This window comes from Rhagoletis zephyria, unplaced genomic scaffold (assembly GCF_001687245.7).
Source record: "Rhagoletis zephyria isolate East Lansing unplaced genomic scaffold, Rhagoletis_zephyria_1.1 Rzeph_scaffold_01452, whole genome shotgun sequence".
Classification (NCBI taxonomy): domain Eukaryota; kingdom Metazoa; phylum Arthropoda; class Insecta; order Diptera; family Tephritidae; genus Rhagoletis; species Rhagoletis zephyria.
Genome location: NW_016158536.1, coordinates 78699 through 102576, shown reverse-complemented (window position 1 = coordinate 102576; position 23878 = coordinate 78699). Strand labels below are relative to the sequence as shown.

Sequence of the window (23878 nt, the reverse complement as noted above, 5' to 3'; positions counted from 1 at the left end):
ATTAAAAGATGTTCCCTTAGAGGTATACATATATGTAGATGCCTCAATTGGAATTTCTGAAACCGCCTATAAGTTTTGAAGTCTTCACATACACCTCCAAAAAGAAGCGAGTAAGTGGGCTTTAGGTAGTTCTGAAGAACTCTCTAAATATTAAAAAAGAAATCGTGGCCAGTCCAAGTATCTACATAAGTATATGCATAACGTTTTTTTGTAGACTAGTGTCGTTATTATAACACAAATGAACCGGCTTTAAACAAACTTGTCTACTAGATGAGATGCTATGCACACAAATACGTATATAATTGACTTGTTTATTGTAAAAATGGTTACAATCTGAAAAATGCTTATTCAGTTGTTCTAAACACGTTAGGCGCGTCGGTTGTGTAACGGACAACGTTAATCATTTTAGTGGATACATATGTACATATGCTTGAACACAATAATAAATGCACAATTATAAACAATTAAAATTGAATATTAATATATTTAAAAAGTACTAATTTAGAGTGAGCGTGCAACTTTTTATAATAGCACTGTTATTTATGTAGCTTATCTCTTTTCTAAAAACATGACAATATTAATCGAGTTGGTGGTTTTGTTGATTGGCTTAGCCTTTATTTGGGATTATTTCTTCAAAAAGCGTCGCAATGATATATTACATTATATGCCAGGCCCTAGGGCACTGCCGGTGATTGGTAATATACTCATGTATCGCGGCAAAAGTCAAGAGGGTAAGTGAATAATAGGTATGATTTTAATTGATCAGTATTACTAATTGCTTTTGATTCCTTATCGCTCAAAGTTAAACAATAAAAGAAAATAGCAATGCAAGTTATGGCTACGTGTACTTATCATGCAAAAATGCGACGTGTCCAGGATGACTCAGGAATCACCTGCAAAGTAAATTTTTTAACCTTTTTAATAATAAAAATAATAATAATAATAATAGATTGGCGCGTACACATATGTTAGTGTTGGCGAAGTTCTCCTCCGATTTGGACCTACAGTTTTACGTCATCTCCGAATGGCGATGGTATTGTTATGAAAAGCTGATTCTCATAACTAAATACACTCGCAGGTTTGCCATTGCCTGCCGGGCACGACCGCTATTAGAAAAAAATTGATTGTTTTTTTTTTATTTTTTGATGTTGGTCGTATACTGGGCTTGAACCCAGGCCCTGCTGAATGGTAGCGCGCACTGCTAGCCATAAGTAAAAGTAAAAGTTCAGATTCAAGCGCGGGCTCGAGGGGAAGATTCTGATTCTATCCTAACGCCGCATAAAAACTTAATTTTGCTGTAATATTTTTTAGCCGACTTCATATAAAAAGGAGAAGGTTATCAATTCGGTGGAACGACACGCCAAGGGTGATCCGACACTTATTTTTATTAGTCGCAATCATTGGATTATGAGGAAACTAACGGTACTCCTAAATTTTTTACGAGCATTTAAGTTGGTTGTTTTTTTTTTTCTTAAAAGTGACTTGCCAGTTTCTATTATTACTCGCGTACATATCTTACTTTTGCTTATTTTATTTATATATTACTTAATGAATGTGATCGACGTGCGCCAATTTTTTCCTTTTATTTCTGAGATTTTTGTTTCGTTCAGTTGCATAGAAACATCCTTTTTTATTCAGTTTATACTCTTCTATATATTAGCACTTTATAGGTGTAATCGAGCGGCTCTGTGTCGTTCACTTTCGTACCAACTACTCTTCTTTATTTTATATCTTACATTTTATTTTACCATTTATTTTCCACTCCCTTTGATCAACAATTCTCTGAGATTTTATTCTACTAACCTATTCACCAGTTTCCCTTTTATTTTTATTTGATCCGTTATACTTAATTTTATGACTTTTCTTTATGGTTCTCGCGGCAATTTAAATTATCACTAACCCATACTTAACTGCCTTCTTCTTCGTGTTATCTGGCGCTGCAACCGCCTAAGCGATTTTGGCCGAGTTCGACAAAGCACGCCAGTCGTTTTTCTTCTGAGCGAACTGAAGCCAATCGGAAATGCCTTTACTTTGCATTCTCCACTTGGTCTTTCCATCGTGAATACCTAGTCTATGGTGGATTTTTCAGGTCTAAAGCTAGACAGTTCGTTGACGGTGGATCCAAAACACTGGAAGCGTGCCTTCCGTCTATCACAACATGATCGATTTGGTTTCCCGTTTTTTGATCTGGATACAGCCATGTAGCTTGGTGGATCTTTTTATGCTTGAACCTGGTACTGCTTACTACCGTGTTTCGAGCCCCGACGAAGTCGATCAGTCGCACTCCGTTGTCGGACGTCTCGTTGTAGAAGCAGAATTTTCCGACGTTGGTTGGTCGCTTCCTTGTCCAGCCTGGCATTCAACTCGCCAATCACGGTTATTCCAAGCGAGATTCCTTACGAGGACAACAACCAGCCAGGCAGTGTCACCTTCCCCATTAAGGGTCTGGACATTCCAGGTGTTTGCCGTGGTCGCCACCAGAAGGGGTCTCATCCAAGGCTTTATTGTTCTTCTTCGCTGGAATTGGTTTTTGCGTGGTGGGTCCCACCAAAGCTCCCTTAACTGCCTTCAGGATCTTTATAAATTTATAGTTAGTAAGCAACAAGCTCTCTATTTTTTCACCGATTTCCGTTGTTGTTTTCATTTCATATTAAATTTGTTTTTCTGCATTTTATTTAAACATTCATATGTCACTTCCCTGCGTACACAGTCTTCAATGAGGAGCGAACCACTTTTTGCTTTTATTTTAGACTTAACTTCTTTAGGTGTTAATTTGCATTTTTTTCTTTTCATTTCTTTTTTATATCACTCCTTCTTCACTCCACTAACTTTCTTCCACTAAGTAGCACTTTGGATCAATTTCAATAGTTACATTTCATAAAATAAGCTACCACTCCTTCACATCATTCTCCTTTTCTCCAACACATTGCAGATATAATGAGTTTCATTGCTTCGAATCGCGAAAAATATGGCCCACTTTATCGTGTCTGGCTGCTCAATCAATTGGGCGTATTTTCTTGCGATCCCGCTGATGTTGAAGTTATACTCAGCAGCCCACACTATATCACGAAGAATAATCTCTACGATCTACTACAAGTTTGGCTTGGTACCGGCTTACTCATGAGCACCGGCCGCAAGTGGCATTCACGACGCAAAATTATTACGCCTACATTTCATTTTAAAATACTGGAACAATTTGTAGAAATTTTCGACCAACAAAGTGCAGTACTCGTGAAAAAGTTAGAAGCATTGGCAGATGGTAAAACTGTGGTGAATATTGTGCCATTAATATGCTTGATGGCGTTGGATGTGATTGCAGGTGAGTGGCATGTATATTTCCTATTGAGTTATAAATTGTGCTTTTGTTGCGACTCCTTAAGCTGCCTTTACATGAGGCGATTTTTTGACAGGTGATAATCGCCTGCAAAAGTTGACTTGTTGTCTACTTTGAGGCAAGCGATTTTTGAATCACCATTTACACGAGCGATTTTTCCAGACAATGTTGAATCGCCTGGAAAATCGCCTCATATAAAGGCAGCTTTACACCTGAACTCACTTCTCTTCCTCTTCTTTAACCAGAAACTGCTATGGGCACCAAAGTTAATGCGCAAATGAATCCAAAGTTTCCTTATGTCATGGCGGTAAACACGTAAGCTTCTCATGTTTCTTTGTCGCTTCTAAGTCATACCGATTCTTCACTCTTCTTATTTACACAGCGTTGCAAATATTCTTGCGAACCGCTTCATCAACGTGTGGCAGCGCATTGATTGGATTTTCCGTCTGATCGCCCGCGAAGATGCTAAGAAATTCTTTTCTAGCATTGAGCTAATGCACGAATTCACCGAACGCATCATTGTGGAACGTCGTGCTGCACTTGAGCAATCACTCGGCGGCGACGCCATACCAGCCACTGATGCAGAAGTTGGCATGAAACGCCGCATGGCTTTGCTGGATGTGCTGCTGCAGTCCACCATGGACGGTCAACCCCTCAGCAATGAAGATATACGCGAAGAGGTGGATACATTCATGTTCGAAGGGCACGACACCACCACCAGCGCCTTATCATTTTGTCTCCACTTGATCTCGCGACATTCGGCGGTACAGGCGAAGTTGTTCGAGGAGATACGCGAAGTGCTGGGTGACGATGAGGAGCGAGCGGTGACGCTGCGCGATTTGGGCGAATTGAAGTATTTGGAATGTGTAATCAAAGAGTCATTGCGGCTGTATCCACCAGTACCGCTTATTGGACGCAATTTCGACGAGGATGTTAACTTGAGTGAGTATCAAAGCAGATCTTTTAATCCGAATTCTCATTTATTCGCTCCGTAGATGGCAAAATTGTACCAGCTGGCACAAATTACACTATCGGCATTTTTGTTATGCTCCGTGATCCGAAATACTTTCCCGAACCAGACAAATTTCGCCCTGAAAGATTTCTCAACGAATCTATTGAAGGTGGTGAGAAAATGAATCCGTACAGTTATATACCCTTCAGCGCAGGACCACGCAATTGCATTGGTCAAAAATTTGCCATACTCGAAATGAAGAGCGCAATAAGCAAAATTCTACGTCACTTTGAACTTTTGCCGCTTGGTAAGAATGTAAGACCTTCAATGAGCATTGTACTGCGTTCACAGAATGGTAGCGAAATGGGATTCAAGCCGCGTAATTATGCAAAGGCTAGCGAATAGGAGCGGAAAAGCAGGCAGGAAATTACTTAAAGTTTCAATGCCAGTGTAGTAATCAAGGACAAATAAAATGTGTATTGCGAAAGGCATTTTATTAGTATTTAAAATAGACGCAATATTAAAACACTGTAAAATTGTAAAATGAAGTAAAGAACAAAATACTTGTTGGGATTCAAAAAAAAAATGAAAAANACACTGTAAAATTGTAAAATGAAGTAAAGAACAAAATACTTGTTGGGATTAAAAAAAAAATGAAAACCCGAACTTTAAACTCAAAAATATGTTACATGCAAATTTTGAAAGATTAGTGAAACTTGCGGGTTTTCGAGACATTTTCCAGTTTAAGAGAAAATACAGGGGCGACCGCTGTTAGAGAAAACTTTCTCTAATTTTAGATGTTGTTCGGAGCAGGGATCAGGCCCAGGGCTTCTGGAGCGGTAGTACGCAACCACTTAGCCGCAGCGGCTGCCTTTCTGCCGAAGTAGTCACTAGCAGAACATAGAAGAATACAATATTTAGTATAAGTCTCATCCCTTACGTTCCATTTTACGTCAGTGGAGTATCTCCAATGAGACCATCTTAAGAATATTCATGAATGGCGAAGTTAGTTACTGTATTCACAAAACACTCCCCAAAATCTCTTTGGGGAATTTGTATGCTGTTACAACAACAACAACAAAGGCATCAACCCGCCATGATGTTTCAATTTCTCCGTTAGAGCGAGAATTAAAGTCATCTAACAGTAGGCGCTGGAAACTATTGCTTTAGACAGGATTCGACCAAAGAAGGAAAATAGATGGTTTGGATAGGCACGTAAAAAGCTGGTTAGTATCTTGCGGGTAGTATTCACATCTTAAGCATACACTAAGCATGTTCGAGTTGATTCTGGATGAGTAGAGATTTAAAGTAACGCACGCGTCACAAGGTAGCCTACACGCCGAATCTTTCCAAATGTATCTCTTTTTGCTCCACGACCAGTGGCAAAACCGCCTAAATCGCGGTTGTGGCAGAAATGAGATTTGGTAATCCTGAACTCCAGGCTTCGAGATTTATGCATAAAAATCGTTAAATCGTTATTAAAACAACAGATTTGGAAAATAATAGCTATCAAGGCAATACCTTCAAAGAACAACCCGTTTTTTCGCTCTCCTGTAAAATTTGAGTGCCGTACGACAGGCGGTTTTGCAATTGGGCGATGGGCGGTTTTGCAAAAACATCGACGAAACCGGCCCTTATTCTTCATTATGGAAATGTGAGGTCTTCACTTCACTTCGGCTCAAACAACTGCCTATTTGAGGGGTGAAAACATCGAATTACTAGTACGTCCACCGTACAGTCCTGATTTGGCACCCAATAACCTCTTTTTTGTGCCCGATATCCAAAAATAAATTCCATCTTCAACGATTCTCGACGGTAGAAGAAGCGGTTGATGCGCTTAAAACACCTGTCTTAAAGATACTACTAAATGATTTCAGTGAATGCAGATGGGCGAAAAACGCTGCAAGGAACGAATACTTTTAAAGCTACAATTTAACCCCGACTACTTATGCATTACATCTACAGTTTTAAAGTCACTGCAGCTGATTATTTGCATGTTTGGCATTTCCTCTTCAATAATACCTACATATGTATGTAGGTAATAAAAAAAAAATAACGTCATCCCACTAACGGCTCTCCTAATAGTTTTTTACGCTCTCCCATTCAACTCGAAAAGAATTTTACAACCCAAAAGTTCTATTAAATTTTTAGTTTTTCTGCTGTGCATTTGCCAGTTGTTGGTAGTCAGCTTAAGGTGTTTGTGCGGCAGCTTTTAGTGTACGAATAAAATAAATTAAAATAAATAAATCGATTATATATCAGGCAAGACCGCTGCTACTTGCACTTTCGATAGCGCAGAAGAAAAACGTGTTGCGCAAAAGTAGAGAAAAAATAAAATAAAATACATGAGTGAAAATATACATACATAACAATAACAAAGTGACAACCAATTTGCAATAGCAATAAATTAAAAACCAGCAATATTTAGCTTACAGCTTATTACCCGTCATAGTTATAACGTAAGATAAAAAATTGTTACATACATATGCATAATTGCATGTGATTACAAATGTACGTACATGTGTATATTATTGTGACTCAACGGCTATTTTTCTGTTTCTCCGTTTTTGTGTTTAGTGCTCTGTTATTGTCTGTATTTTGTTGCTGCTGCTATGCGCCGGGCCTCTCTGTTTTAGTATTTGACCGCAAACGAGAGCGCGCAAAACCATAATGCACACACACACTCCCATAACCGATATGAATGGGAAGCCATATTAAAAAAAAAGCCAAACAAAAAAAATAATTTAAATAAAAATGATAATGATAATGAGAGCGCAGAGCGTAATCAAATTAAAAATGCATAAAATGTGAACACATTATTAAGTGGTTGTAGAGGTTAAATTTTGATTTGATCAGTTGTGATTGTCAAATTGCCGTTAAGCACTCATACACTATACATATGCATATGTATATATATAGTTAATGTGTGTACATATGTACATACATATGTCGTTTTAAATATGTACGCGATAGTTGGTTAGCAACGACCGCTTGGATGGTTAGGTGTACATTAGGGTGTCCCAGAAAATTTCTTCTGAGAAATTCGGTACGCATAGGCCTCATTTTTTTTTCCTTTTGACCTAAAGCTCAGGTTAAGTTCAATCGCAGTAAATCTACGTTTTTAGTTTGCTATAGGGTTATAATTGAAAGGTCATTTAAAGAATTCTGGCGTTCTGGTGGAAACTCAAAAAATGTGCAAATTTGTTCTTGTACTGAGAAAATCATAATATATTGTAGACGTCATTGATAAGGATGATCGACTTGCATTCAGACAACCTTACAAACAACACTCTGGTGGTTAGTACCCCTTTAGTACTATGAGCAAAGGACTTCACCGGAGCACATGCCTCTAAAGCCGCACAACAAAACCGACACATGGTTTACCTTCTGTTAAATTTCTACAGCTCGTAACTTCCTCAGTCATCAGAAGGAGTTTCACTGATCTCCTAGGTTGCAGATTGCTCTCTGAAGTAAAAGTCTGCCTTTCAGACCTTTCTCGCAATTGTTAATAAAGCACAGAGCTGCAGAACTGTCAAAGCACACCAATGAGATGCCTCCTAATGTCGCCTGAGCACCACCTTCTTAGCTAGACCTCCGCAAACAATTCGGCTGTTGACGGGAAACACCCGAACAGGCACTTGATGGAAGCAGAACCACCTTTTAGGCTATTTACGAACTTATCGCACAACCACTGGATCCAACGATGTACAGACAAGCCCTTAGCAACATTTGCCGATAGACAACCACGAATTTTACCAACTTTTAAGGTCTGTATATCGACACCTGAGTGGAAGATTGACCTATCTCGGCAGCCAGTTCGAAAAGGCCCTATCTCAGCACATTTTTAATAAATTTTCAGCTGAGATAGGACGTTTTTGAACCGAATTTTGAGAAAGGCTATTCTTCAAACGGGGCGTTCTTTGGTCAAATTCTGAAGTAGGGCGTTCTTGAAAAGTTTTCTCAGATAGGGCGTTTTCGAGCTGGCTGCTGCGATAGGTCGATCTTCCAATCAGGTGTCGATATACTGTACAGACACGTTTGCTTAGCCTACCGTTAGTTGAACTTGACCACTATGATTGATAGACTAGCCAATTTTGGCAGGGCTTATTAGTGCCGCTGCAAAAACAACAAATGTTCAGGCGTCACAGACGATAGTGATGAAGAAGGCAGGATCCGAAAGCCCCGATGAAGTTAGATAACCCGTAGGCATACAGTCACGGAAGTAGATATTGGAGCTGTACAAAGCTGCGATCGATAAATAGGCTCGTCTTTAGGAAGTCTCATTTTCCTAAAACAAAATCTTAAGTATGCTTCGGCAAATATTGATATGCGTATTTCATTTTTCAGAAAAAAATTATCTTCTTACGTTCTGGGACACCCTAATGTATGCAAGTACAAAAAACCTGTGATAATAAGAAAATAAATATGTATGATACATATGTATGTACTTATTTAGTACATCCCAAACGTGTTCAAACGTAGTGTAGATAATCGCGCACTATTAAAATGATAATAATAGTATACAAATCAAATTAATTAATATAAAAATTTATGTGAAGTGGCATACGTATTATTTGTGTACACGTATGTATATCCGTGTATGTATGTACGTACATATGTTTGTTTCCCCATTAAAAACAAAAAAAAAAACCATACATAGTTGGGTGAAAAAAATGCTAGATGGCAGTATTCTATGCGCCACCAACGGTGCTGTACCATATTTCGAAAAGCAATCTACTAAGCAGTGAATAAAAAAAAAATGCAAGGAAATAAAAAAGGATACCGTTATGCCACTACTCAAATGGGGCATTTGTTGCAACTCATTCAAACACGCCATTTGAGTAGTGGCCCAACAGCATTCTTTCAAAAACGATTGGCAATAAACGTGAAGTGAAAATACATACATACCTAGTACAGAAAATCAACGCTTTGCGACAGCTTGCTTTCTAGCTTTCTTTACGCCCAGCTAAACATTTCAATTGCATGCTTTAAATATGGCGAATCGTATAGCAGCTTTAATAGAAATAATAAGATGTGACGGTAAAATGTGTTTATGAAATTAAAGTGGCGTGTTTCTAAAATTTCAAGTCATGTTGTGCTAACAGATGTATTAACACATACACACATACACATACTAGGGCGCATATAATCTGAACTTAAATCTGCCAATAGTGCTGTCAATAAATGTGCATGCATGAATACCCAGTTGACAATTTGAAGAGCAGAGCGTACATAAGGGGGTATTAATGCGAGTGATCTGCAGGTAGGTAGCTGCGCCACTGTTCTTCTTCTTCTTCTTCTTATTTAGCGCTCTAACCGTCTATGCGATTAGGGCCTTGTTTGACAAAGCACGCCAGTCGTTTCTCTTCTGTGCCAACTGACGCCAACTGAAGCCAAGTCCTTCTCCACTTGGTATTTCCATCGCAATGGAGCCTCCCTCTTCCTATGCTACCACCAACGGGTTCCGGGTTTTTTACTTTCAGAACTGGAGCGTCGGAGTCTATTCGAACGACATGGCCAGCGGTGCCGCTGTATTTAAATTCGGTACACTAANTCGCAATGGAGCCTCCCTCTTCCTATGCTACCACCAACGGGTTCCGGGTTTTTTACTTTCAGAACTGGAGCGTCGGAGTCTATTCGAACGACATGGCCAGCGGAGCCGCTGTATTTAAATTCGGTACACTAAGTCCATGTCGTTGTAAAGCTCATACAGCTCATCGTTCCATCGTTTGCGGTATTCGCCGTCGCCAATGCGTAAAGGCTCGTAAATCTTCCGCAAAATCTTTCTCTCGAATACTCCATAAGCCGTCTCATCGGATGTTGTCATTGTCCTTGCTTCGGTATCCATACACCAGCTCGGGTATGATAAGTGACTATAGAGGTTTTCATACGTCGGGAGAGGACTTTCCTCTTGAATTGCATACTCAGTCCAGAGTATCACTTGTTGGCAAGAGCGATACTGCGTTGGATTTCCATGCTGACATTATTACCGGTGTTAACACTGGTTCCCAAGTAAACGAAATTCTCTACTTTCTTGAAATTATAACTGTCAACAGTGACGTGGGTGCCAAGATGCGAATGCGCGGACTGTTTTTTGATGACAGGAGATACTTTGTCTTGTCCTCGTTGGAAAAGGCAGAACAGACCCAATCAGTTCACTGACGGCGGGCTTCATTATTTCACACAACACGCTCGATAAGACCTTGTATTCTATGGGGCATGGGCGCAGATTAGCGAGGTGTTGAAGAATCTCGCTTTGATACGAATTGTGGCTAGAGGCTCGTCCACCGGCGTGAACGACAGTACTCGGCGATGGAGTCTCTCTCCCACCACAAATCCAACACCGAATTCGCGGTCCTTTACATGGCAGCTGTAGTAGACGTCGCAAGGATCAGACATTTTTTGTCTTGCCCCGTCCAACTCATTACTTGAATGGCGGTGATTTCAGCTTTTGTCCTTACGAGGACATAAACCAGCCGGGCAGAGACACCTTCCCCAATAAAGGTCCGGACATTTGAGCTGCATGCCCTCAAATCGTAGTCATTGAAACGTTTTCGTGGTGGTCATCTAAAGGGGGGGTTCGCATCCCAGGATTTGTGTTCATTTTTCATTGGAGCCAATTACATAGAAATTATATATGTATATCGACGGAGGCCGTATATCGGCAAAGGAAAACTTAACTATTTAGAAAAGATTCTCCTTGGTATATATCATTTCAGTCCTGATAGAAAACACAGTATAGATCCAGTTGCGGGCTCTAGATGAAACTTTCATACCGTTTTCCACCAAACCGCATCTAGAGGCGCGTATGATGGTTCAACGAGCTACATATGTATACTCTCTAACAGTTCAGAAAAATTATGAAGTCCTCAATTGTCGTCGAAGAAATTGTAAGTATGAAACAGTGAAAAATTTCCTGTGCTCCAAGTTTTGAATAGCTGCCTTTGAGAGCTTATATTGGCTGTCAATAGCATTCGACCAGCATACAAAAGCTCTCAGAGAAAAAGATACCGATATCTGGACAATTTTTCCCCTTTTGACTAACCACATTGGGCGGCAAACAGCTCATCAGTCTATAAATAGTTTGAACAATTAGTCAACTTGTCAGCTTTTAATTCGTTTTTTTTATTGCACCCTCCAATATTCATAAAAATGTGTATGTATTTCTATAACTAAATGTACGAACAATAAATGATATGGCATGAGATGAGCTGCATGTTTTAGTAATTGATAAGTGCGCGCATGTAATTTCAGCATGAATACCACTAGCGGAGTTTAAGGCGTTAGACTATGTACAACACCGTCAATGCTGACTGCTGGCTGGTTTGAAAAGCAAATGTTTTGAAATATTAAGATATTTATTTGAAAAAAAAAAACAGGAACAAAATGTTTTTGGAGCTGTTGCTAGCGGCGCTGCTGTTCATCTCTTTCTATGACTATTATATCCGTATGCGTAATCGAGAATTCTACCAGCGTATACCGTTAGTATCGAAGATACCGCTTGTGGGTTGTATACTGGTGTTGGCGCGCTTTCAGCCGGATAGTATGTAACTAAATTTAAAGATTTGCGCTTTAAACTAGATTATACTAATTTCTCTGTTTTATCTTTCTCCCTCCATTTCTCGTTGTATTTTCTTTCACATTCCTCCGCAAGATTTACATCTGAAGTTTCAAGAGTTTGTATCGCGTTTTGGTAAAAGCTTTTGTGCGCCTGTCCTGCGCGGCTTAATGGTCGTTACAGCCGATCCACGCTATGTCGAAGAGCTGCTCAGCAGTCAAAAGCACATACAAAAGAATCAACTCTATTGGCTACTACGCGGCTGGTTGGGCAATGGACTGCTACTTAGCCAAGGACGCAAGTGGCAGACGATGCGCAAAATCATCACGCCCGCCTTTCATTTCAAGATACTTGAACAATTTGTAGACGTGTTTGAGCGGCAGAGTCGTGTTTTGGTGGATAAACTAGCTGGATTTGCGGATGGCAAAACGCCGGTGGACATTTACCCATATATGGGTCTAATGACGCTCGATGTTATAGCAGGTAATGATGATGATATGTGTGCAGTTTTGTAATTGTTATAATTTTTGTTTTATTTTGTTTTATGGTACTCGCTCTCGCGCTAGAAACCGCCATGGGCGTCTGTCTGAATGCGCAGCATGACTCCAAATCGGATTTTGTGCAAGCGGTGAAGGAGTGAGTTCGCCTAACGCATTATGGAGATTTTGAGTTTAATTTTTTTTTTTATCCGTTTTAGTGTTACAAATATTGTTGCCACACGTTTCATACGCCCCATTTTGGCCTTTCCACGCTTTTTTAAACTACTCCGACCGCAACAGTACGAGAAGCAAATGGAAGGTATCGAAATTATGCATCGTTTTACTGAAACAATTATTACGGAGCGGCGCATGATGCTACAAAATAAAAGTAATCTTAACACGGAAGTCGTGTCGACACAGACGGAAGGTAAGTGGTAAAGCAATAGATCAGCGACGATCAAAGGGAGCTTTTACTGTGTGATACGCGTCCATATAAAGTCTATTTAAAAAATTATATGAACGCGCACAGAGTAGCTGAACTAGAACGACAATTAAACACATTTAGAAAACAAGTATTGGAAGGGTACAAAATAAAAAAAATACCTAGATCAGTGCTTAACAGAGAGAGATTTTCTAAAAGCTTTATGGAGGCCACATTCTAAAATAACAGTAAAATAATGATGGGCACCGGTTTGCCTGAGTTCAGAGCTTTTTAGGATTTCTATACATTTTCTATAGACGTGTGCAGGGCGAAAACTCTAAGGAACTTAAATCTCCAGAGAGTTGGGGCATAGAGGGTGCTTTTATTTTATGTCAGCTAGACAAAAGACATTGAAAGCGCACAAATAAGCTTAAAGCTCCGATTTATAAACCTAGGCGATTCCTTCCCTTGCTCCTTCAGAGCTTTGCCGAAGAATCAGTATAACTCAAGTAGTTTCATAGCTACTCTTTCCGCGCTTAATAATCATGTATCGTTTTATTCTCTTCCCCAGATATCGGATTGAAACCACGCTTGGCGTTACTGGACGTGCTATTACAAGCCACAACCACCGAAGGGCAACCACTAACCGATGACGAAATACGCGATGAGGTGAACACATTCATGTTTGAGGGCCACGACACTACCACATCGGCCATCTCTTTCTGTCTCTATCTGCTCTCACGCCATGCCGATTGTCAGTGCGAGCTTTTCGAAGAGCTACGCGCCCACTTCGGCGATGACACTACACGGCCTATTAAGTATTGCGATCTGCAAAATCTCAGCTACTTGAACTGTGTGATTAAAGAAGCGTTGCGCATCTATCCACCCATACCAGTTATTGGACGTTGGCTTAAAGAAGAGCTGGTGTTGCGTGAGTATATAAAAAGCTGACGCTTTTTGAAGCTTTAAGCTAGTTAGCGGTCTTTTGTTTTCGTTTGCGGTTAAACTTTCAGCTGATGTCACCTTACCACCTCGCACCAATGTACTCATACTGTTGTGGCAAATCTTACGCGACCCTGATGTGTACGACGAACCTGAACGTTTTTGGCCTCAACGTCATTTGACGGCGAATGCGCGGGCAAGCGCATTTAGTCATATACCCTTCAGCGCAGGACCGCGCAATTGCGTTGGACAGCGATTTGCTCTAAACGAAATGCGTGCTGTTATTGTACAAGTTTTGCGATATTACGAGCTGCTGCCAATGGGCCCACCAATAGAACCGTCCATTAAGATTGTGTTACGCTCGAAAACAGGCGTAAATATTGGACTCCAGAGGCGTACATATGTGTAGAAAGTGATGATAAGTTAAGTGCATGTGTACTTACATACATACATGTGTCAAGTGACGAAAAAAGCAATAAAATGTGATATTTTCAGTTATTTATGAATTGGCAGAAATTATCTTATTTATAGATTAGGGACTGTTTTATGACTGACCTTTGGCCTTGAACTTGATTAGCAACGAAATGGTTTTTAAGGTATGCGCTTTCGCTTTTTCAGCCTCGAGCAAAACAACATACAACTAGGAATGCAAATTTTGGGGAGTAATATCGATACAGCGATGATTCGATGCATAGGAAAAATGAACATCGATGCTAAAATACATCGCCACAAAAACATCGATATTTCGATGATTCCCGATGTTTCGAAATTTGTTAGGAAAATTTAATACTTTTCAATTCCAACTCTCTGTAATTCAATTATTGCCTTTATTTATTTACCATTCCTTCCCAATAAATAGAATAGAAATGCATGCCGTCGCTGAGTTCGCCGAACCTAAAGTTCCAAGGCCCAATTTCGTTGAAATTTAAACGGGATCCCGGTCCTTTTTAATGACTAAGTATGCATTTTTAATATCGAAAGATAAAAGTAAACTCAGAATTTCTGAATGTTCCTTTTAAAAGAATAAGTATTAAAATTCATGGCCAGTCAAAAAATTTTACGAGCATAATTCGATGTTAAAACATCGCTGAAACTGTCATCGATATATCGTCTATTTAGCGATTTTAGGAAATTGTAAACATCGATGGCAAACATCGAATTTCGAACCAATAATATCGATGTTTAAAAAATAACGATGCATCGTCTGCATCCCTACATACAACGAAAAGTGTTTTAGCGCCGGTTACTCAATGTCTGGTTAACACTAATCTGCAGTTAAACATCGTTATCGACGTCTTCGACTCCATGCATACAACGGGAAGTCGATAGCGTCGATAACTATGTTTAACCGGAGATACGTGTTAACCAGACATTGAGTAACCGGCCCTAAAAGTGCTGCATTCGTTGCGTTTCTTATCTATTTAGCGAAGTTCTACCAAAGAGAGATTGGTACCGGTATATTCTGTTACATTTTTTTTAAATGCGCATTTATTGTTTAGACAAGAAAGGCTCTGCAGTAATTTTCCATCACCAAGCAGCATCTTTGGCGACCCTTTTTACATCGTAAATTTCTTGAAACATTGGGCTTATGCCCAATCTGCCTCGCGCTCAGCGTCAGGCCTTCGTTCGTCACCCAACCACACTCAAAATTATTTAGAAACTCGAATACTCACAATATTGATAAGCCACTGCTGTGTTCCGCCAGCAAATTTCAATCGGGCAAAAGGTGTTCATGTAGAACCATTGCCAGTCAATTAGAGCCACTCAAACGGTAACGATATGTTTTTGACGATATTTACGTGCTTCGTTCTTCTGCTTATAATTTGCGATTATTTTTACAAAACCAGACGCAATGCACAATTCTCAGCTGCAGGCATTGTAAGCCCAAGGCCTTGGCCTATTCTAGGCAATGTACCCCATGTTTTTGGTAACGATACAGCGAGTAAGTGTCTGCACCTCAATATTTATTTCNGGCATTGTAAGCCCAAGGCCTTGGCCTATTCTAGGCAATGTACCCCATGTAACGATACAGCGAGTAAGTGTCTGCACCTCAATATTTATTTATTCATATGGCACATATTAATTTTTTAAATCTACATTGCAGACGTCTTCTCAATGCTAAATCGCTTCAAAGCTCGCTGGGGCAAAGTATGGCATATGTGGTTCTTCTTCGAGGATATACTTTTCATATGCGATGCACGCCACTTTGAGAGTCTGCTAAGCAGCCAAGAGCTTATAAAGAAAGATGTAATCTATGACGTGTTACGTTATTGGTTGGGTGACGGTTTGCTGCTCAGCACAGGTGGCAAGTGGCGCGCGCGACGTAAGGTGATCACACCGACATTTCACTTCAAGATACTTGAGCAGTTTGTGGAGATTTTCGATCAGCAAAGCATCGTTATGGTTGAGAAATTGAAAGCGCGTGCCGATGGCAAAACGGCTGTGGATATTTTTCCAGTTGTCGGCTTAGCAGCGCTGGATATTATTTCCGAATCGGCCATGGGTGTAAAAATTGACGCACAAAGAAACCCGAGATTCCCCTATGCAAAGGCGTTAACTGAGTGAGTTGGTAAATAATTTTAAAAACTTATAAGAACTTTTAATTTTTTTTTCAGCGCCGCTGACATTATTGCTACACGCGTTATGAAACCGCATCAAAGTTACGACCTCACCTTCTACCTAAGCGCACCGCGCAAGGCTCTTAAATTAAGAAAGTGCATAAAAATAATGCACTCATTCACGGATAACGTGATTGAAGAGAGGCGCCGCACCCTTGAACGCACTATCGCCGATGGCAGTTATAAAGCCATAAGTAAATATGTATAACTTTTAAACACTGATAACAGAAATCTCTAAAGTGTTTCCCTAAACAGACTTGGAAATGAACGACATCGGCGCCAAGCAACGCATGGCTTTCCTTGACGTACTGCTGCAGTCCACAGTCCATGGCAAGCCGCTATCAAATTCCGATATACGCGAGGAGGTGGACACATTTATGTTCGAGGGGCACGATACCACCACCAGTGGCATATCTTTCACCTGCTATCTGATTGCACGTCATCCAGCGGTGCAATGTAAACTATTTCAAGAGATATTAGATGTACTGGGTAAGGACAAAGATCGGAGGGTAACTATGCGTGAGCTGCATGCGCTCAAGTACTTGGAATGCGTTATTAAAGAGGGTTTGCGTTTGTACCCTCCAGTACCAATTATCGGTCGAATAACAACGCGTGAGGCGATGATCAGTAGGTTGAAATAAGGAGATAGTTTTATAAATCTAGATCTTAGTACTCACTCGTTTCGTCCTTTCTTCAGACGGCCAAATAGTGCCGGCGAACTGCAATCTTTCCGTGTTAATTTATGCCGCATTGCGTGATCCTAATTACTTTGTAAATCCCGATGATTTCGTGCCGGAGCGTTTCGACGTCGAGAGTTGTGCGGAAATTGATCCATTTGCTTATGTGCCCTTTAGCGCAGGCCCGCGGAATTGTATTGGCCAAAAATTTGCACTGCTTGAGATGAAAAGCGCAATCAGCAAGCTTTTGCGGCATTACGAGTTACTGCCGCTAGGCGAATCAGTACGTCCGATAATGAATTTGGTTATGCGCTCCGCTACTGGCGTGAATGTGGGTTTGAGACCAAGAGTGTATTGAATTACGGTGACTGATTTTTTCTTTTTATTTAATTTATTTCCTTCCCTCCCTGTAATCGAGCTGTGGTAATAAAAAACGACAGTTGGTTAAAATAAGTATTTAAATTATGGATTGAAGCGACAAATAAATACAAACCTTCTTATTAAATTCTTAATCTGAACACCAAATCATTAAAAAAGGGTTGGTCAAGCTCCTGTGGGTTCATGCTCGTCTGAAATAAAAAAATTAATAAATAAATGATATTTTTTCACACGCTTATCAACTTTAAATTCAAAACAAAGTTATGCTTGTAAACCCATTTTTTGACCTAAAAGAAAGGAAAGGGTTTTTTAAAAACTTTTTTTGGAACTTTTTCAGAACCATGGCGCTATCTGATTAGGTTTATGCTGAAACACCATTTCGGTCCACTGTTCCAGTTTCATTCAGTACAACAATGACTGTTACAATAACAACAACAAAAAATGGAAAAATTGTGTGCAACAAAAATATTTATTTTCAATAATTATTAAAATTAAAAACAGCGTTTTTTTATTATCAAGAGCGGATCTTAAGAGTTTGAAACGNGTTTCATTCAGTACAACAATGACTGTTACAATAACAACAACAAAAAATGGCAAAATTGTTCCAAACTAGTCTCGAAAAATCACTTGAGTTTCCTACAGGGATAACAGAAACCGCATTCTTCTGTGTGCTTGTGACATATACAAGTGCAACCATAATAAGAATAATACTGAGTAAAGAAATTAATTTAACTTAACAAGCCATATGGGCATTTCATTAGTCGCGTACGTGACAGTGGTACGTTACAATGAGATACAAATATGGACAATTTTTTACTTTTTTGGACCTTGCGCAGCACCAAAAAAAAAGAAAACAATCGAACCACTTGTCCTTAAATATACGCAATTAAAGAGAGTGACAATATGCCACAAAAGTGAAAGTTAATTTTTTTCTTTTCAACTCAGCGTCAATTTTTTGGAAATCTATCAGGCATGTTCTGAAATTCGAAAATTTTAAATTGACTCGATTTCGATAATTTTTTCGATGGTTTTTAACCCAAAAATTTATAAGTCTCGCATTAAAATGATTTATTTTATATCGCTGCTGCTTCTTTTATGGTTTTCAATTAGAATATTCTTTCTTTTCATCAGATATAATAAAAAAAAAAAATATTTGGCAAATCGAGTCGATTTCAAAGTTTCCAAATTCAGAACATGCCCGTATGCCTTATTATAGGCGGCATACACGGTGCGTCAGACTCACGAATCGGTTTGGATATGTTAGTTAAAATAAATATGTATGTGGTAGTTACGCCGACAAGACTCAAGAATAACCCAACTGCGTAGTCGAAAGGCAAGTCCACACGTACACAGATGTCTATGACGCACTGTCTATGACGTCTATTATGTTTTAACTATATACATATGCCTAATTTGAAGCAAATCGGACTATAAAAACGGTGCTTTCATTATATCTCTACGCTGGCGCCACCTGGCGAGATGATTTTTTGCAAAAAATTTGTTGCCTGCATAAGCAGTATATATTATAAAAATATATGACTTTCTCGCGGTAAACCTTCCGACGGAAAAGTCCATATAGTACAAATTGTTAATCTAGTGGATTAATATGAACTGCGAACGAGTTTCAAATAAAATCCCAAAATTGGGACTTATGTATATAAGGCCGAATCCCGTTCTCTGGTCGTCTAATTGCTTTTTACTTTCCCCTTTTCAAACCGGATACGGAAACTCCAGAGTATTGTCTCTTCGCTAGCAAATGTTCAAGTACCAATGTAATAAACAAAATATATGATACTTCGAAAATCGTGAACTTTTTAGCCAAGTTTATGAGATATTTCAAGGATGCAGTTTTTACTATTCAAATACTTATACTCATAACTTGTGTAATACACATATATATGTAGCGATCCAAGGTAAGTTTCACTGTTAGGTACCCAGTAGATAATTTCAGGAGTTAAAAGCCCTTCCGAAAGGCCTTCCTGAGAATCAAGAGGCCTTGCACTCTACATTCCTTTCTCCTTTCTTTTTTGTATGGAGTGGCACAAATTGAAGGGCTTCCTATTTCGCTACCCATAGAAGGCCTACCAGAAGGGGTTTTTATAGGACATACTTCAGAACGCCTTTTGGAGGAGTTGTTGTTGTTGTTGTAGCGGCTACAACAACCCCGCCCAGATCGGTTGATATCTCGTTCAGTCGTTCAGTCGTTGTCGTCGAGTTCCACTAACGGCAGTCGCAAGAAGCGTGCAGCCTCTATGGGGTCGGTCCACAGGGACGACGCCGTTAGGGTTGTAGGGTTTTCCGGGCATGCGAAGAGATGTTTCGAGTCATGAGGGGTCTCTCCGCATGCCGGACATTCATTCGGCACATCCGCATTTAGCCTACTCTGCAAGCAGCTGTCTATTTGGGTGGCCACATCTGTGGCTCCCAACCAGAAACTGCTTGCAGAGCATAGTGTTATGCTGCCTAATTGGGAGCATTTTCGCCTCATCATGGAGGTGGTGTTCTGGTGACATCAGGAGGCATCCGGTCGCTATCCTAAGTGCTGTGTTTTGTGCTGTCTGTAGCTTCATTCGCTGCGTCCAAATAGTCCACGGCGACCACACTGGTGCTGCGTAGTTTAAAACCGGCCGGCCTGTTGCCTTGTATGTTGCCAGCAACGTTTCTTTGTCTTTGCCCCAAGTACTGCCGGCTAGCGACTTGAGGACTTTGTTGTGGCTCTGTACTTTGTTGACAATAGCGGTTGCGTGCGCAGAGAAGGAGAGCAGGCTGTCGAATGTTACTCCGAGTATTTTGGGGTTATTCACCGTCGGAATTGGTATATCATCGACGTGAATTCCCAGCGGTAGCCTGACCTTTTTTTTGGAGGAGTTCTTTAAAGTTGCTTCTTTAATTTATAAAAATCATACATCTTTGAAGTGTTTGCTTAAGGTTTATATCAAATGTGTGTTATTGTAACTTAAAATTTTTATTGGAATTCATTTGTAATGTTAAATAATATAAATTTGTGCATTCGCGTAAATTGTAAATGGATAAGCCCTTCTAGAAGGCATGCAAGGAAGTACTTTGTCAGCCCTTCTTGGGTAGGCCTCTTAGGATGGCTTCACTTAAGAAGGCCTACCTAAATTATCTTCTGGGTAGTGTAATCTAATGACTATTACACCCCGACGACTTTTTAATTTATACATACTTTTGCTGTTGGCAAACGCTACAGATGACAAGCGTTGAATCGGCACGAAAAAAAACGAACAAAGGTCACAGTCACATACCTATCCAGTTTATACATACATACATACATCCATACATCCAATTAGAACAAATTACCGATTTACTATAGGAAAAGTTTAGATTGCATTAATAAGTTACGCTAACTACTACAGTTCATTACTCACTTTCTTCGTAAAATGATGTGGTTCTCTTTGTTATTGGTCTTATCTGTCCTTTGCATGTTTGCCGATTATCTCTGGAAACGCGACGTGAACTTTAAATGGTCAAAACTGCCTGGTCCATTGAATCTACCGATTTTAGGTTCCATTTGGATTTATACGCGCGTGCAACCTGATGGTTCGTTGACTGCTATCGATTGTGCAGATTTACGTACATACACACAGTGGGGAGCGGAAATGAGTATACGGTAATTTTTGTTAAATATTTGCAAGGTTTTTAAAGNTTATCATGTAGCGGTAGCTTTCGGAAAGGTGGAAAACATATATTTAATACTTGCGCCGGGTATTTAATGTTCGGCTCCGCCCGAACTTAGACTTTCTTACTTGTTTTTTATAAAAAAATGGTTCATGCTTTAACCAAAACCATATACCTAAATATACTTTAACCAAAACCATAAAACCATTTTTTTTTTTTGCTGACGGCTTTAAGTCAGATTAAAAAGTTAAAATTTTGACTAAGCTATGTTTGAAAGTTGGATTTATACGGTTTTGGTTAAAACATGAATTATATTTTTATGAAAAAAAAATAAAAAAATAACTTGAAAAACCTTGAAAATATTTAACAAGTTCTGTATAAGGTTTGAAAATTTGATTTAAATGGGTTTGATTAAAGCATGAACCATATTTTTATGAAAAAACAACATCAACAAAATTTTAACTTTATAAAACTTGCAAATATTTAAAAAAAAATCACCGTGTACTCATTTCTGCTCCCAATTATATGTGCTCATATTTTACTAAATTTTTTTTTTGCTCTATCTGAAGAACTTATTTCACTCAGCCGTTACATACGAAATCGCTTTGGACGGGTAGCCCGCTTTTGGGTGCTACACATACACGCCATGTTTGTGTGTGATTTGCGTTTCGCCCAAACACTGCTGAGCCATCCCACGGAGATACGCAAGAATCGCATGTATAGCTTACTAAACGATTGGTTAGGCGATGGTCTGCTTGTTAGCTATGGTGCGAAGTGGCAGAGTCGTCGACGTGTTATTACGCCCACCTTTCACTTTAGCATACTTGAGGATTTCGTACGCATATTCGATCAGCAAGCACAAATTCTTGTGGGTAAGTTGGAAAAGTCTGCAGATGGTGTGCAAATTGTGGATATACAGAATCCCGTGGCTCTCGCGACACTGGATGTTATCTGTGAAAGCGCGATGGGTGTGCGTACTAATGCTCAAACTGATGAAGGATGTGAATATGTACATCTATTGACGGAGTAAATAGCGAATTAATAGTTTCACTTCTTCTGACTGTTTTAATCCCAAAATCTCATTTAGAATGATACATATTATACTTAAGCGCTATGTGACGCTCGTCTATCGTCCAAACTGGCTTTTCCAATTACTTGCACCGCGGCTAGCGAAACGCCATATAACAGTAACGGCAGCCTTACACGCATTTACTGAGCGTATTATCAGGCAGCGACGCGAGGAAATGTTAAAGCAGCAGGCGGAAATTGATAAACAGCAGCTCGCGCGCAATGATGGTGTGTTAAAGTTAGGTCGGTGTTATGCAGACAAACTTTTGTTTGCCAAATTAAATGGCGGCTGCTTAGTTTGCTCGGAGTTTGGCACAGGGTTGCACGTTCATTATGGTTTCCATGGCTATTGCCAACACGAAATGAGAATTTCAGATGTACATAACGCGCACAATTTAAAATTTTTGCATATGACAACACCGAATTTGCTGCAGTTTGACCAAACAAAATTAGTTTGCTTTGATAGTCGCCAAACTTGCTCTCTCCGAGTTTGCTACAACAACAATTGCACGCAGTTTGCCAAACAAAATTTCTGCATAACACCAACCTTAGAAAAACAGCAGTTAAAACCTATAACAGAAGCGGGAATATGAACGCCTTTGAGTGCTGCCAGATTAGTTTTATCGCATAAAATTTAAGTTTGCCGAAAAATTGGCAGAAGAGAGGAGATATGGCAAAGTACTCGTAAGTACGCAGTATACTAACAAAAAAGAGATTACTAAAAAACAACGTAATTAAAAAATATTGTTATGAAAAATTGAAGTTTAAAATTGATATAAACTATTTCATACCAACCGTCTGGCAGCATTTGGGGTTTACCGGAAACGGAATCGAAACATTTCTTTGCAACCATTTCTTTAATTTGTTTTTATTAACAACAATAATTTCGTTCTTTTAATAATCCCTAATGCATTCCTCAAACAATTTCATTTCCCGGCCCGTAGAGTTTGGCATTAAACGTCGCCAGGCATTACTTGATGTCCTTCTCTCAGCCACCGTAGACGGTCACTCCCTGACCGATGTTGATATACGTGAGGAAGTGGATACATTCATGTTCGAGGGCCACGACACGACGAAAAGTGCTATAGCTTTTGCACTCTACTGCATTTCACGCAACACGGATGTACAATTCAAGCTTTATGCTGAAATTGTTGAAGTGCTGGGTACTAGTGCACAACAAGCTATTACACAAAGNATAGCTTTTGCACTCTACTGCATTTCACGCAACACGGATGTACAATTCAAACTTTATGCTGAAATTGTTGAAGTGCTGGGTACTAGTGCACAACAAGCTATTACACAAAATCAGTTAATGCAATTAAAATATACAGAACAAGTTATTAAGGAAGCTTTACGTATGTATCCGCCGGTACCTTATATTGGACGCACTCTTATGGAGGATTGCTACATACGTAAGTAAATTTTAGGTGTAAAATACGTTTGTAAAACGCTTGAGTATTTACCCTTCACAGATGGTAACTGCATACCCAAGGGAACTAGTGTACTCTTGGCAATTTATGAGATACAAAATGATGCAGACTACTTTCCGGAACCGCACAAGTTTATGCCCGAACGACAGGCAAATGAAAATCCATTTGCATTTGTACCTTTTAGCGCTGGTCCACGCAATTGCATTGGACAACGCTTTGCTTTGCTCGAAATGAAAACGTTTATCGCACGCATAGTACAGGTGTATGAGTTACTGTCCCTAGGCGCCGATGTTGTGCCCACAGTGCGGGTAGTGCTGGAATCTAAAACGGGTTGGCAAATGGGATTTCGCAAACGTAAATTAATAGCATAGATAATAAATAT

At 39.6% G+C, this 23878-nt stretch overlaps 4 protein-coding genes and 1 long non-coding RNA gene across 16 annotated transcripts; 4 read left to right on the top strand and 1 right to left on the bottom strand.

Moving 5' to 3' along the window:
- LOC108364058 (cytochrome P450 4d2-like) lies at positions 1–4830 on the top strand. Of its 2 annotated transcripts, none has more exons than XM_017617618.1 (5): positions 1–731; positions 2933–3319; positions 3580–3649; positions 3717–4276; positions 4330–4830. In XM_017617618.1, exons 1-5 carry the CDS (start codon positions 569–571, stop codon positions 4689–4691), a joined length of 1542 nt encoding a protein of 513 aa, XP_017473107.1. In that variant the 5' UTR covers positions 1–568; the 3' UTR covers positions 4692–4830. The 2 variants fall into 2 exon arrangements, with proteins under 2 accessions (XP_017473107.1, XP_017473108.1); XM_017617619.1 differs by lacking the exon at positions 1–731 and adding an exon at positions 1407–1422.
- A 1523-nt stretch (positions 4831–6353) lies between these two features.
- Cyp4ae1 (Cytochrome P450 4ae1) lies at positions 6354–14193 on the top strand. 10 transcript variants are annotated; one of them, XM_017617609.1, is made up of 8 exons: positions 6354–6503; positions 11541–11609; positions 11666–11829; positions 11941–12327; positions 12411–12480; positions 12542–12750; positions 13316–13675; positions 13758–14193. In XM_017617609.1, exons 2-8 carry the CDS (start codon positions 11593–11595, stop codon positions 14093–14095), a joined length of 1545 nt encoding a protein of 514 aa, XP_017473098.1. In that variant the 5' UTR covers positions 6354–6503; positions 11541–11592; the 3' UTR covers positions 14096–14193. The 10 variants fall into 10 exon arrangements, with proteins under 10 accessions (XP_017473098.1, XP_017473096.1, XP_017473097.1 ...); XM_017617607.1 differs by having other exon boundaries at positions 6354–6745; XM_017617608.1 differs by having other exon boundaries at positions 6354–6745; positions 11522–11609.
- Positions 14194–15104: 911 nt separating this feature from the next.
- Positions 15105–17486, top strand: LOC108364052 (probable cytochrome P450 4d14). Of its 2 annotated transcripts, XM_017617604.1 has the most exons (6): positions 15106–15457; positions 15534–15628; positions 15791–16247; positions 16302–16498; positions 16560–16931; positions 17002–17486. In XM_017617604.1, exons 3-6 carry the CDS (start codon positions 15802–15804, stop codon positions 17337–17339), a joined length of 1353 nt encoding a protein of 450 aa, XP_017473093.1. In that variant the 5' UTR covers positions 15106–15457; positions 15534–15628; positions 15791–15801; the 3' UTR covers positions 17340–17486. The 2 variants fall into 2 exon arrangements, with proteins under 2 accessions (XP_017473092.1, XP_017473093.1); XM_017617603.1 differs by having other exon boundaries at positions 15105–15628.
- Positions 17479–20823, bottom strand: LOC108364055 (uncharacterized). Its single transcript, XR_001847694.1, has 3 exons — positions 20749–20823; positions 20681–20687; positions 17479–17550 (listed from the first exon to the last, which is right to left on the bottom strand). It is a non-coding gene; the product is annotated as an uncharacterized LOC108364055 (long non-coding RNA).
- LOC108364053 (cytochrome P450 4d2-like) lies at positions 20727–23878 on the top strand. Its single transcript, XM_017617605.1, has 6 exons — positions 20727–20920; positions 21568–22024; positions 22086–22294; positions 23011–23260; positions 23372–23478; positions 23539–23878. Exons 1-6 carry the CDS (start codon positions 20761–20763, stop codon positions 23865–23867), a joined length of 1512 nt encoding a protein of 503 aa, XP_017473094.1. The 5' UTR covers positions 20727–20760; the 3' UTR covers positions 23868–23878.

Excerpts from the sequence above, each read along its gene's own strand:
- LOC108364053 (XM_017617605.1), top strand. The coding sequence starts at position 20,761 with ATGATGTGGTTCTCTTTGTTATTGGTCTTATCTGTCCTTTGCATGTTT. Across the intron at positions 22,025-22,085 it reads TATGTACATCTATTGACGGA|AATGATACATATTATACTTA; the intron begins GTAAATAGCGAA and ends AATCTCATTTAG. Across the intron at positions 23,479-23,538 it reads TATGGAGGATTGCTACATAC|ATGGTAACTGCATACCCAAG; the intron begins GTAAGTAAATTT and ends TACCCTTCACAG.
- LOC108364058 (XM_017617618.1), top strand. The coding sequence starts at position 569 with ATGACAATATTAATCGAGTTGGTGGTTTTGTTGATTGGCTTAGCCTTT. Across the intron at positions 3,320-3,579 it reads GGCGTTGGATGTGATTGCAG|AAACTGCTATGGGCACCAAA; the intron begins GTGAGTGGCATG and ends TTCTTTAACCAG. Across the intron at positions 4,277-4,329 it reads CGACGAGGATGTTAACTTGA|ATGGCAAAATTGTACCAGCT; the intron begins GTGAGTATCAAA and ends TTCGCTCCGTAG.
- LOC108364052 (XM_017617603.1), top strand. The coding sequence starts at position 15,466 with ATGTTTTTGACGATATTTACGTGCTTCGTTCTTCTGCTTATAATTTGC. Across the intron at positions 16,248-16,301 it reads TATGCAAAGGCGTTAACTGA|CGCCGCTGACATTATTGCTA; the intron begins GTGAGTTGGTAA and ends TTTTTTTTTCAG. Across the intron at positions 16,499-16,559 it reads TGGCAGTTATAAAGCCATAA|ACTTGGAAATGAACGACATC; the intron begins GTAAATATGTAT and ends TTCCCTAAACAG.
- Cyp4ae1 (XM_017617609.1), top strand. Across the intron at positions 12,328-12,410 it reads GACGCTCGATGTTATAGCAG|AAACCGCCATGGGCGTCTGT; the intron begins GTAATGATGATG and ends CTCTCGCGCTAG. Across the intron at positions 12,751-13,315 it reads CGTGTCGACACAGACGGAAG|ATATCGGATTGAAACCACGC; the intron begins GTAAGTGGTAAA and ends TCTCTTCCCCAG.